Source organism: Aphelocoma coerulescens, chromosome 8 (genome assembly GCF_041296385.1).
Source record: "Aphelocoma coerulescens isolate FSJ_1873_10779 chromosome 8, UR_Acoe_1.0, whole genome shotgun sequence".
NCBI lineage: Eukaryota > Metazoa > Chordata > Aves > Passeriformes > Corvidae > Aphelocoma > Aphelocoma coerulescens.
This window is the reverse complement of record NC_091022.1, coordinates 913,671-926,997: the sequence shown is the minus strand read 5'-3', so window position 1 is coordinate 926,997 and position 13,327 is coordinate 913,671. Positions and strand designations below refer to the sequence as shown.

The 13,327-nt window shown below is 48.9% G+C and overlaps 1 protein-coding gene across 1 annotated transcript in view; it reads left to right on the top strand.

Annotated features, from left to right (window-relative positions):
* Nucleotides 1–1,962: 1,962 nt before the first annotated feature.
* XPR1 (xenotropic and polytropic retrovirus receptor 1) overlaps nt 1,963–13,327 on the top strand; it is a 105,584-nt gene continuing 94,219 nt past the window's right edge. The window contains exons 1-2 of the mRNA XM_069023780.1: nt 1,963–2,168; nt 9,658–9,709. Of these exons, the coding sequence (XP_068879881.1) occupies nt 2,100–2,168; nt 9,658–9,709 (121 nt within the window). The 5' untranslated portion in view covers nt 1,963–2,099. The remainder of the gene's footprint in view (nt 2,169–9,657; nt 9,710–13,327) is intronic.

The window sequence follows — 13,327 nt, the reverse complement described above, 5'->3', positions numbered from 1 at the left end:
GATCGCGGCGGGAGCAGGCTCAGCCCCCGGGCGGTGTTACCGGGCACACCAGCGCCTGCCAAGGTGAGGCATTGAGAAGCCGGCGACCTGCGAAATGTTAAGCCAAGCTGCGACACGGCGGCGGGCTGGTGCCGGGGTCAGCGCCGGGCAGGCTGCTGAGTGCGGAGCTCCGCAGGAAGGGCTCTAAAGCTCTGCTCATCCAAGGGTTTGCTGCAAACATAATTAAGAGATGGTATCAGCGAGCGCCGCTGTCGCTGCCAGGCGAATCTCAGCCCTCGCAAATCACAGATCCCCGGGCCTGCGACAGGACCCCTATAAATCTCCGCAACAAACGAGCTCTGCGGGTGTCGGGGGAGCGATGCTCCGGCAGCTGCCGCCGGGGAGGGAGGTTGTGCTGCCGAGGGCCGGCAGCGGGGATGGGATCGGCCCTGCGAGGGTGGGAAAAAGCTGAAAGCTGTCACCTGAAGTTGTGCCAAAGGTTGGGAGGCTTGAAGGAGACCAAAATTAATCCCAAATGCGGCAAATCCCCAAAATCTAGGAACTGGGGAGGGGCAGGGTTAGGGCCACTGAAAATCCTTGCGATAACCAGGGGTTGCAGCCCCACTCCGACCGGCTCCAGTTTGGTCTCTCAGGCCGTGACTCAGCGGGTACCGACCCTGCCAGCCCCGGGGGGGGTCTGTGTTCCAGGGCAGCCTGGCCCCGTGCGGGTGGGTTTGCTCCAAAGCTGCCCTGGAGCCTCTGCTCCCCCTGTGCCAGCCCGGATGTGCACGGCATTGATGGGCAGTGCACGGGCAAAGGCTGTGGAGATCACGCAACTTTTGAAGACTTTTCCCTTTCCCCTCCCCCTTTCTTTTCCCCTCTTCTCTTTTTTTCCCTTTTCTCCCGGCCTTTTGTGGCCTGTCAGCCCAGCTTCCCTCCTCCCCCAATTCTTACTCTTGTTCTTTCCTGTATTTTCTCCTGCTCTTTCCCCCATCTCTGTCCCTGTCCTCTGTCTTTCCCCTCCCTGATCCCTCCCCATCCTGTCACTTACTTCCCCCCATACACACACATCTCCCTGCCACAATTCTCCCCTTCCCACCCCATTCCCGTTTCACCTCATCCTCATCCCAGTCCCTTCCCATCACATCTCCATACAAATCCCATCATACACTGATCGCATCCCATCCTACTGCTTTCCCGATCCCATCCCCTTCCACATCCATCCCCATTCCATGCCCATCCCACTCCCATCCCATCCCCGTCTCATCACCTTCCCCACTCTCATCCTATCGCACCCCATCCCCTCCCACCCCTATTCCGACCCCGTTCCGCTCCCATCCCCATCCCCACTCTCATCCTATCCCACCCCCTCCCCTCCCACCCCTATTCCGACCCCGTTCCACTCCCATCCCATCCCCATCCCCGCTCTCACCCTATCCCATCCTGTTCTCACCCCCTTCCCTTCTCATCCTCCTCCCGTTCCCGTCCCGTCCCTCCCCACAGAGCCCCGCACTGCCCCAGGGCTGTCCCGGCCGTCCCGGGGGTCGCGGGTGCCGCGCCCGCGCCCCGAGCCCGACCCCGAGCCCGACCCGAGCCCGCGCGGGCCGCGGCGCCCCCCGGCGGCGAGCGCGGGAACGGCGCCTCCTGCCGGGGCCGGCCCGGGGCGGTGCCGGGGCGGTGCCGGGGCGGTGCCGGGGCGGTGCCGGGGCGGTGCCGGGGCGGTGCCGGGCGCAGGCCCCGCCCGGGGCGGCGGAGCGGCGGTGCCGGCGGGCGGGCGGGCCCGGGGCGGTGCCGGGCGCAGGCCCCGCCCCGCGGCGGTGGGCGGGCGGCGGTGCCGGGGACGCGCGGTGCCGGTGCCGGTTGGCTGCGGGCGGTGACGGCGGGAGGCGGTGGCGAATATGGCGGCGGCGGCGGCCGAGGAGGCGGCGGCAGCGGCGGGGCGGCGCTGAGGAGGCCCGAGGCGGGCTGAAGAGTGGCGGGGCGGGCGGGCGGGGGCCCATGTGCGGTGGCGGCGGACCCCCCCCGCCCCCCACTACCGACGCCCGTTCGCAGCCAGGCGCCGCCGAGGCGGCTCTGCGGGCGCGGAGCGAGCGCGGCCCCGGCCCGCCGGCGGCGGCAGGATGAAGTTCGCCGAGCACCTCGCGGCGCACATCACCCCCGAGTGGCGGAAGCAGTACATCCAGTATGAGGTACGGCCCCGGTAGAGTGCGGGGGCACCGGCCCCGGCCCCCCGCGCCTCCCGGTGCCCGCCGTGCCGCGGGGCGGTGCTGATGGAGCGGCAGCGCGTGTGTGTCCGCCGCGGCGGGGAGGCTGCGGCGCTGGGCACCCGCTCCTCGGGTGTCCGGTGCGCTAATTAATGAATTAATTGCCGCCTGTAACCTCTTGCCGGGGGACGGAGGTCGGGGCACACGCGCGGTGCGGTGCTCGGCACCGGGCACCCGCAGCCCCGGCCGGGGTTCAGCAGCAGCGCCGGTTCCCGGCCCCGGCGGCGGAGGAGCGGTGACTTTGAGAGGCTCCCGGCCTCCCAAGGGCGATCCCGCCGGGCTGGGCAGCTCCCGGCGCCCTCCCTGCCCTGCCGGGGCCACCGGTACCGCTGTCGGCTCCCCTGAGCCCCCCAAAACAGGGCACCAGACCCCCAACAGCTGCCCTGAGCCCCCCAAAACAAGGCACCAAAGCCGCATCAACTCCCATTTTACGATCATTTTTTAAGTAAGGCTCTGCATCTCGCTGTTTCACACCCGAGTCGGGGCGTTTATGTGCGCTGTTTACACCAAGTTCTGCTGCATTAATCGTGAATTATCTGCAGAATACAGCTTTCCAGGCTTTATCGCGCCAGCCTGCTAAAGGTCACGCTGATTGCTTCGTTTCAGATTTATCACACCGGTGCTGGGCTTGGGTTTAACTGGACGGAGCTGGGGGTGGTTATTTGTAGTAAAAACATTTCCTATTTCAGCGTCAGCAGTAAAAAGTGGCAGGTGCCAGCGATGTCTTTTCCACAAGTAATAATTAAATCTAGACAACGGAAAGCTGATTGTAGGGCAGCCGTGATCAGCAAAACTTCTTGACTGGTTGACTCAGTTAAAACCATGCAACCTTTGCTGTTGTTCGAAGGCCTGTATTTTCTCCCTGGGACTATAATAGCGATTCATTTATACTGTCCCTATTAATCTGTCTGCATTTGCAAGGAAAACCACATTAATCTTAGCCTGCTTTGTTGTAATGTCGAGCTAGAAAAGTTTATATTTGCCCTTTTCACTCTTCCTTTGTTTTCCTTTACCTGACTGCAGAGGAATGAACGTTTAAATAAAAACTGCAGTTGGATTTGGCTTTACAACAATATTGTGATCTCCTTGAATTATGTGGAGAGCTAGATGGCCGAATAATGCCACCGGTCTTTGAGGAGGAGGAAAACCATTGTCTTGATAAAATAAAGGACCGGTTTTGCTCTGCATCATGTCTCTGATGGGTTATCCCTGTGAGAGTTGTCTTCTGTTCCTGGAAACAGAAAGCTTGGACACCTTCCTAAGAGCAGGGTTGGAGGGGACGGCAAGGGGGAAAATAACAAGGGTGAAAGATCTGGCTGCGTGCTGAGCAAACAGCTGTGCAGAGAGGGTAGGGAGACCCAGTGAACCACGACACCTTGATTTACGTGTGAAGAGCTCTGCTGCTCATCGGCCACTGTTGTCATTCTCGGAGGTTAATTTTCAGCTGTTTTAACTTCAATGTTATTGTGTCATTCTCCATTCCCCCATCCCAGTCTAAAATGTAGATTTCAGTAAAAAACTTCCTTCAAGTTCTTACTCCTTCTAATCACAAGTAATCTCCTCCTTGGGTAGACAACTTAATGTAGAGTGAACGAAAACACAAACCTCACCCTCCCTTTCAGTAATAACTTTCCAACTCTTTGTTTGCCTTGTTGCAGCTGGCTGGATGTGAGTCAGCCGCCTGCTCATGCATATTGCAGCGATGGAATAGCCCGGCATTTATTATTCAGTAACTGGTGGTCGTGTGGGTGCAGTGCATAAAAGCCCAGCGCTGCCTCAGTTTACTTGTTGATTATACCGGAGGCAAAAAGTACCCAGCCCTCCTTTATCCAGAGAAATTCCCAGGCGTCGATTAGCGAATGTGAGGTTAAAGGCTGCCAGCGTTCCTTGTGTGCAATAGTGCCTGCAGAAGGTGTCACAGTAACATTTTAAAACGTTGTTGGTGTATTTAATAGCGTTACAATGTTTCTTCACCTCGCAGTTTACATCGTTTCCTTCTTAATTAAAGCAGTAAGCGCCCTTTCAGAGTGAGAGGTGATCTTGGGTAGAGAGCTCTGAAAAGATTCTTCCCGTTTCCAGGACGTCACATTCCAGATCCCAGAATCCTGGAATGGGCTGGGTGGGAAGAGATCTTAAAGCTCATCCGGTGCCACCCCCTGCCATGGGCAGGGACACCTTCCACTGTCCCAGGCTGCTCCAAGCCCTGTCCAACCTGGCCCTGGGCACTGCCAGGGATCCAGGGGCAGCCACAGCTGCTCTGGGCACCCTGTGCCAGGGCCTGCCCACCCTCAGGGAAGATTTTTTTGCCTAATATCTGATCGAACCCTGCTCTCTTTCCGTTTGAAGCCATTCTCCATGAAAGGATTAAAAGATGGTGTGGAAGTTTCTTTAAGTCATTCCGTATCATAAAGCTTCCATGCTCTCATCTTAGTTTTCTGCTCTGGCATTTGTAGTTATTTCCACTGGAGAGCAGATGCAGTCATTAAGCCCTGGAGAGTGGCAGGATGCAGGTAACCTGTGAGATCCTTGGATGAGATTTGGAGCCAGCGTGCCTGGGGGAGCTTTGCCAGCCAGACCAGGTGTAATCTGTTGGAGATAATGCCAGAAAAAACAATGAGATTGTTGTGTTTTCAATACCTAAAAATGTAATTTCACTTTCAGGTGGTCTTTAACAATTGACAGTCCTCAAAACTTCTTACCGTTGATGTGATCTTTCCCTCCAAAAATAATCAGTTCAAGTATTTTAAGTGCGCTTATAAGAAGTATGGAAGTTACCCAGGCTTAGGGCTGGCAGTCAGAGTGAGAGATTTAGGGAGAGAAAAATCCAGTAATTTCCTTTAAACAGGCGAAAGTAAGATACATTTTGGTAGGTGTGACTTGGATTCTTGTTCTCTTTCAGCAGAAGTGCTGCAATGACCATTACTGCACATCTGCTTTTTGAGAAGGAGTACTTGGCTTACAGAAAAGAGGAAAAATGGCAATGAATGCTATTCTGTTTCGTTCAGCTTTTCCCAAAGACATTTACCATGACTGAGTCAACATTAATGTGGAGCTTTACACAAACCTTGATTGGCTTGGTTTGGCTTTCCATGCCAAATTTCCATTCTGAAGATTGCATTAAATAATGCGGATTGGATGCGTCACATTTACTAAGGAAAATCCATCCCCAACTGATGGTTCTGGAAATCTAAGCTAGTGCAAATGACCAGGAAGGCTTTATGAGAGGACTGGTGGCAGCAGCAGAATACCCAGTCCTGACATAAAGGGATGATTTTTCCTGTTGGAATAGTGAGTGTCATTATCAGGCTGCTCCCCGGACGCAGTTGAGTTTAGAACAACGTGTTGACAAATGCTTAAATTGTGGAAATGCTTCTTGATGACGTTAAATATGACAAAGTTTTAAACAACTTTGGTTACAATTTCAGGAGCTGGCATCCCAAAACTTCCTGGTTGTTAGAAGTAATGCTTCAAGCTTCTGTACTTGCTGCTTTCTCTGTGCGAAGCCCACAGCAGAGGGGAGCAGTGGTTTTTGGGGGGGGGCATCTGGCAGTGACCCGTGGATGTGCCTCACCCTGGCAGCAGCAGTGGTTTGCTCACCTTGTTTTAGGGGATCTGGTAGTGTATTTTCTTCTGTAAAGTGGGTCACATTTTCCTAGCCTGATAAGCTATTGCTGTGATGTGCACTGCTTCAGTGCACTTTTTGCCTTAAAAGTTTTGGGCTGTTCATTTGCCCTTCACTTCCTTTGGAAAAATATGAAAACAGGAAAAACATGAAAACAAACAGAATCCCAATGTTTTGTGCCAGACAACTGAATCCTCATTTCCACATAGTCAGTACTGAACAAATTCAGGTAACGCTTGCATGAATTTCAGCTGATGCTTCTTTTTTTTTGCTGAGAGTTTGCTCTGCTGCATATAATGTTCATTTTTGATGCAGTGAAATTGCGGGGTTGTTAGTCCTCTGTTGATCCACAAACTCTCCTGGTTTCCTTTGCTCTCGTGTCCCTCTCTGGATTGCTTTCAGGAGGAGAGGGTTGCTCTGCTTGCTCAGGCTTCTAAATGCAAGTGTGTGTCTGCACGTCCAGCTGATGGAACTGTACAGCTCAGTTGCACAGTTGCCAGAGGGCTGTTAGGTTGCAGTTAATCTGGCCTGAATTTGTTTATCTGCAGAAGTCTGATGGTATTTTTATAGGAAACGTGCATAATACCTTTGAAATCACATCAGCTGGGGCAGGAGCAGAACAGCTATTACAGGTGCAAAGTTCATGGGAGAGATGGGTAAAGGTATGAGCAGGTGACCTCCCTTCCCTCCGAGGGAGACCCCAGGTTTTAAGTCCATTTTTGAGAAGAGAAACAGGTTGCTGTGTTTTAGGCATCATTTCTCCCAGACACCACCTGCAGCAGGAAGTAGGTGTGGGGAGAGGAAACTGATAGCTGAGGTTGCCTGCTTGCCTTCAGAGTCTCTCTTGCAGAAACCGTCTTTCAGTTTTTGGGAGGTGGCCAATTCTGCTCGTCAAACCCAGCTTCATGATAGGCAGTTCACACCCAGGCTTGCCACCTCCTGACACAAATCTGTTGTGCTATTTCGCTGTTTGTCCTTCGGGCTGTTAGCGGACGAGCTTAGAGGAGCATAAATGGTTTGAAAGACTCCTTTAAGACAGCAGGGTTTTTTGCGTTTTAAGGTTTTTGTCCTTGATTTTGTTCACTGTTAAGGTTTGATGGTTGCGTTTCCAAGTGTTTTCTTTTTGCCTTTTTTTTTGTTCTCTCATATGTATTTACACAAGTTTGCTGTGGGTGCAAGGTGTAGCGCTGGCACAGTCTAAAGCAAGGCAATACCCCTTTTGTCTAGTTTGAGGGCAGAACGAGTAATTCTTGAGTGTTTCACATTGACAGTGATGGATAACTTTTGTAAACGATCAGTCCTACAATTCTGTAATCTAGAGGACTAAATAGTTTAGGTGTGAAGGAGCACTGAGTCTTTCACTTTCAGGTTATTGGTTTACTTATATAGGTCAGGAAAGCAGTAACAAAATCTGCTGCCCTGCAGCTGCCAGATTGTACTATGTCAGCCTGCATGGGGAGAGGTCTGTGGGACGACTGACACCTTCAGCTTTCAAGATTGTTTAGTGCAGGACTGTCAATGTTGTCCTTTTAAATTTGTTTCTTAAAAAATGACTGATAAAACTAGAGGTAGGAATTACACCCGGTTTACCTCTGGGTGGGTTAAGAGACGAGTTGTTACTACAGTGACTTGCAATGTCCTGTCTCTTCTGGTTTGTGTATCCTGTGTCATGTGGTTGTGGTTCATGGAAAAAGTTACAGGTAGGTGAGGATGACGAGTGGGATGGAAAAGGAGGGAGACTTTGTGACCACTTGGTGTGCAGAGGCAGATCATGTGCTGCTGACCAGTGAGTCACGGGGGGAAGGGAGTGAAGTGGCCAGTGTTCCTGAGGAATTTTAGGAAAGCACCAAGGGTAGGGGAGAGCTGTACCGCTGGAATGAGGATCATTCAGCAGTGGCTCATCTGGGAAAACAATTATGCAAGTGACCTTTGTTGAGACCTCTGTGGACTCAGGAGCCAGACCTTTGAGAGATGCCAGAGCTGCCGGTGTAAGCAGCCACCTCGGCTATTGTGTGATAAACAGACTTGTCCTTTAGACCTCGTATTTACCTAACAGGATTGTAACCACCGGGTTACAACAGTGCTCAGGTCCCAGCTGCTGAGCTGGTGGTTTTTACCTCGAGGGTGTTGGGGGATTTGCCATTTAGGCTGGGAGGTTTTGTCCTGGACACTATGACACACACCTCTGCTGCTGCTATTTTTCAAGAATGTAGAAGTATGGGATATGTTGGGAATCAGGCAGAATAGATAGGAACTAAGAAGACCTGAATGACTTTTTTGTGTTAGATTTCTGTGGGCTCAAAAGTGAGGGAATAAGATCTGTTTTTTTCAGTGGTAGAGGGTGCTCATGTTCGGTATGGACATTAAGATGTGAGGTGTGTGTAAGCAAATCACTTTGTAGTAGGAATGGGTCCTTCCTGGTGGCTTCTAGTTCCAAACTTATGGTTCAGGTTATTCATAGAATCCTGGAATGTTTTGGGTTGGAAGGGACCTTAAAAGACCATCTTGTTCCAACTGCCTGCCATGGGCAGGGACACCTTCCACTATCCCAGGTTACTCCAAGCCCTGTCCAACCTGGCCTTGGACACTTCCAGGGATGGGGCAGCCACAGCTGCTCTGGGCAACCTGTGCCAGGGCCTCACCACCCTCCCAGTAAAGATTTTTTTTCCTAATATCTACTCTAAAACTGAGTTTTGAATCCATTCCCCTTGTCCTATCACTCCATGCCTTGTCCCAAGTCCCTCTCCAGTTCTCCTGGAGCCCCTTTAGGCCCTGGAAGGGGCTCTGAGGTCTCTCTGGAACCTTCTCTTCTCCAGGCTGAACACACCCAGCTCTCTCAGGCTGTCTCTAAGCAGAGGTGCTTCAAGCCTCTGATCATCATTGTGACCCTCTCCTGACCTCACCTCATTCCTTCAGTCACTGATCTGAATTCAGTTTATGTGATGTGAGCGAGCAAATCTTTAATCTATGTCTGGAGTAACACCAGCACCTCAACAACTGCCTGGAAAGAGGCCTTCCAGAGATGAACTGTGAGTGATGAGGCTCGTGATGTGGTGCCTCCCTCGTGGCTCTGGTGAAGGAGGGGTGATTGCCAGGGGTGCTCTGTGTGTATCTGTAGGACCCCCTTGCCTCCTGGACCTGCTGCTGCTGTGCTCCCCTCTTGTGGGTGAGTGGCTGCTCTGTGCTCTCCAGGAGGCAGCTCATGGTGCCTCCAGGATCTGAAACCTGGTTAATGACTCTGGCTGGTATTAACGTTGCTCTTCAGCTCCCATCTCTAGAGCGGGTTGTCACCCTTGGTTCCCTAATCTCCTTCATCGTGTTGTCTTCATCTTTTAGGATGTATGTGTATTTTTGTACTCCTGAATAACAGTGATGAGAAATCCCTGAGGCTGCTTTTCCTGTTTGCCTTGACAAACTCCTTTGTGTCACGCAACACTTCAGGTTTTGTTGTTATTTCTTTATTTTTTTTTAATGTAAAGCCTTTAGCATCCTACCAACTGGGAAACATTTTTCCAAAGGAAGATGTTGAAATGTACAGTTGGAATAAATTTTATAGATTAGTAAGATAACAGGCTTTAGACAAAGCAGTCAGTAAACATGAACCTGTTTTACTTGGGAGCAGAAATACGTGTAATAGCCTTGACATCACGTACCATAGCTTTCTGTGCCAGTCTGCAGGATAAAAGGGCTTTAATTGCTTTTGTTTTCAAACAGGCATATCAAAACAGTGTAATTTTTTTTCCTCTCTTTTAATACTAACGATGTTCCTTGTTCTCTGCCTCTCCCTTGCAGGCTTTGAAAGAGATGCTATATGCGGCTGTGGACCAGGCCCCTTCTATAGAAGGTAAGCAAATTGTAACCCACACTTGTGTTTTTCTTGGCTCTGGGTGCTGGACACGTAGTCCCGCTACTTTTCTGTCCTCAGTCCTCCTAAACTGGTAAACTTAATATCCTGATGGGCAAATGCCTGTCCTTTCACAGCCTGCATGCTATTTTTGATTGTTAGGACTCTTTGTCCTCTTTCATTGGGACAATAAATGTCTTTGTATAGTTTGAGACAGCAACAGCTGGATTCCTCTTGCTTATAAGGTCATTCAGTGGTGGAAGTACTTTCTTCATTGTTTGAGAATAGACCTTTGTTTTCCTGTGAGAGCCAGCCACTCTGGGAGACAGCTGTGCTGGAGAGACACTGGTTCCCGGTTTGTTACTGGTGATGTGAGCTGGAAGAGTCTCATCCTTTTGTTCTGTGTCCTCCTTGAATGCTGTGCTGCCTCTCCTATGCAGACATGAGTATATCTTCTTGTTTGCACGTGTGTATCTTCTTGTTTGCACTGTTTATTGCCTCTGACTGCTCTAGAGTATTCTAGTAAGGTGTTTGGTTTTAAGCGTTTTGAATAGTTTGTTTAATTAAGTGGTGATCTGTGCAACATTTCATAAAGGAGCATTTTACTTTCTGTATCTTTCTTCCCTTTGCTGTCTTTAAAGTACTGAAGAGTTTTTGCCTCTGTGTTGCTTCACTCCTTACTTTCTTGTCCTTCATGTGGATTTCCAACTGATTTATAACCTCCCTACCTTTATTATTTTCACTTTGATTGCAGAGTTAATTTTACTAATTTCTGGACATGGCTTCAGGCTTCTTTCATATTTATAGAGCAGGAGAACGAGTGCTGCTCCTGGTGCAGTCAGTGGTCTAACATCAGTAAGGCTGGTCACTCTTCCTGTTAGGTCATTGATTACTTTCCTTTTGTTGATTAGAAATGGGAAATGAGGTGTGATGTAGTTAATATAATGTGATCTTTTTTTAAAATTTAACTCAACTCCACCTGCTCTTTGATTGAGGTTTTAAAACCAGAGCTGCAATAAATAATAGGTTAAGAGAGTGTGTGTGGGATGGGGCAGTCTGTCCTTAAACTCTTCAGAGGTGCATTCCAAGCTGAAAAGTTTGTGGAAGCAATGCTCGGGTCGGTGTAACTTTTAGGTTTAACCTGACACTTTGTAGCTCATTCTACTCATCCTGCTAATTTTGTCAAATGAATCACACTTTTCTCTGAAGTGCAGGTCCTAGAACTAGGTTTCTAAAGGTTATGGTCCTAGAATCCAAAATCTGTGGGTTATCTTTGGAAAATTCAACATGCACTGGCAAAGAGGAAAGCCTTGCTTTTATTATTTTGAGTCGCAAAATTGCATGAAACCCACCCACAAACCTTTCTCCCCAACAGCATAAGACTAAGAGCAACTGAAGTTTTCTGTGCAGGCCAAACTGACTGTATTAACTTTTGAAGACAACTTACCAATTTTATTGAAAACCCAGCCTTATTTTTATGGGAGACTGGAGCAATTATAAGACTTCCCCCCCCCCTTCTGTCCATTGGTTTATTATTGACAATGTGAGCAAATGGTGTCTGTGCTAATGAAACTTTGTAGGCTGATGTTGGAATGTGAGTTACTGGGCTTGGCTAGGGATATCTAGGATTTCAAGGTGTGCTTGAGTTGCTAGTTGTAAAGTGTTATAGTTCAGCATTTTGATTTCTTTATTTTCAATGCCTGTGTTACGGTGGTGTTCTGTAATGTGCTGTGGTGTTTGTGTGTAAACGTATTTGGCAAAGCAAGAGGAGGTGAAGAATAAAGTGGTATTATATTTATGCTCTTTTAAGCACTGTAAGGATTTTAACTTGTGCTTCTGCCTCCTTTGATGTTTTAAAAACCTCAACAAAAGGAAAGCAATGACTTAAGACAGTTTCCATCAGTAGAACAATGTTCCATTCATTTTTGGAGGGGTTGGGTCTTTGTACTGTAGAGAATATAATCCAAACTGTTTTGAACCACTCCTATTTAAATCTGTCTGCCTGACCCGCCCTTAAGTGGAGAGCAGTTACACTAATTCCTTCACCTTTTGTGCTGGAAATGGATCAAGATCATTTCTCCGTCCCTGTTGCTTACATCCTCCTCCTTTTTGAGCTCTTCTGCCTTTGTTCATAGAAGCTTTAGGCCAGGTTTAGTGCATGACTGCACACAAACTGTGCCCAAAACACTGCTCTAGTCCCTATCAGAGGAGATGGAGTAAGCTCCTTGCATTTTGGGAGGGAATGTAGCCGCTGTTGTCAGGGGCTGGCTGTTGGCCTGCATGTTTCCAGTTTAATATGGATTTTGCAATGGATACTTCTGTGTTATTTTGAGCTTAGCACAGAAACTCCAGGGCTGTGCTACTGAAACCCAGCCTCCCAGTACGAGCCTAATGTAATCTCATTTTAGACTGGTCTAACTAAAATCCATTTGCTAATTGATCTAGTTGATCACAGACATGCTGCAGAGCTGCAGAGTTGGCTTTGATTTACCTTGCATGAATTGTAAGCTAATCTTTGGATAATATATTGGATTGTGAAGACAAGGGAGTTTTGTACAGCAAAGCTGCGGCTGTTCTGGTTCTTATTCTGCTCAGCTGGATGTGTAATCTGGCATTTGTGAATGAATATCTTAGATTTCTGCTGCAGGCTGCTTACCATGTCAGTCAATAAAATTTATGTATCGATAGAAATGCTTCCTATTGCTTAGTAGAATGCTGAAAGCACTCTGGAAATTCTTTAAAACAATGGGAAAAAACTGCTACCCAACCAAGGCTTGTTGTAAATAGTAGGCAAGGCAGGTAATAGGTGAACCATCCATCATGAGTAACTTCCTTTGGGTTTGTATTTAGGCATTTTTCTGTTTGTGGATGGGTAAACAAACCTAACTTCAGAATGACTCTTAGGTTCTGCAAGTGATAGTTCCTTGTGCTACTTTAGTGGACAAAGTGCTGCTGGGAAGAGGATCTTGGCTCTAAATTGTGCAGTATATTCTGTGGTTATGTGGTGACCCTTCTCACTGTGCTGCATTGAATCACACCTGTGTCTATCTGCTTTTTCCTATTTTCGGGTAATAAACAGACTGTGATTTTAACAAAAACCTTTTAGATGTGGATAAGCAAAACCTATCAAGGCTGTATGGTAGGAGGAGGTTGTTTATAGCTGTCCCCTCACACAGTTGCAGGGTGCTGTGGCTCCCTGTGTTTCATGAGAGTTATTCCAGACCATAGCATGTCTTTTTTGGCAGTTCCTAGCTGTACACATGGATTTCTTTAATCTGTTCAAAGACACTTTTTTTTTTTTTTTTTATCCATCTGTCTCCTTTGTAATGACAGTTTTTATATGCCAGTGTTATTCCTCCAGATACTTCTCATCTTTTTACAAGGCACTCCCCTGATGACACCTGCACCATCCTTCCGCCTGAGCAACATCTGTACTAAATTAGTGTTCAGTCTGTTAATTCAATCCTGTGCACATCACTGGAAAAGGTATCAAGTGGTACTGGATTCCCAGCTGTAGGATGAGACTTGCTTGGCTTTCTGGAGAGCTCCTTGGAGCACGTTTGCTTTGTTAGCTGTTTGTTGTGTTCTGCTCGCTGTTACTGGAGCAGTCGGGGTGAG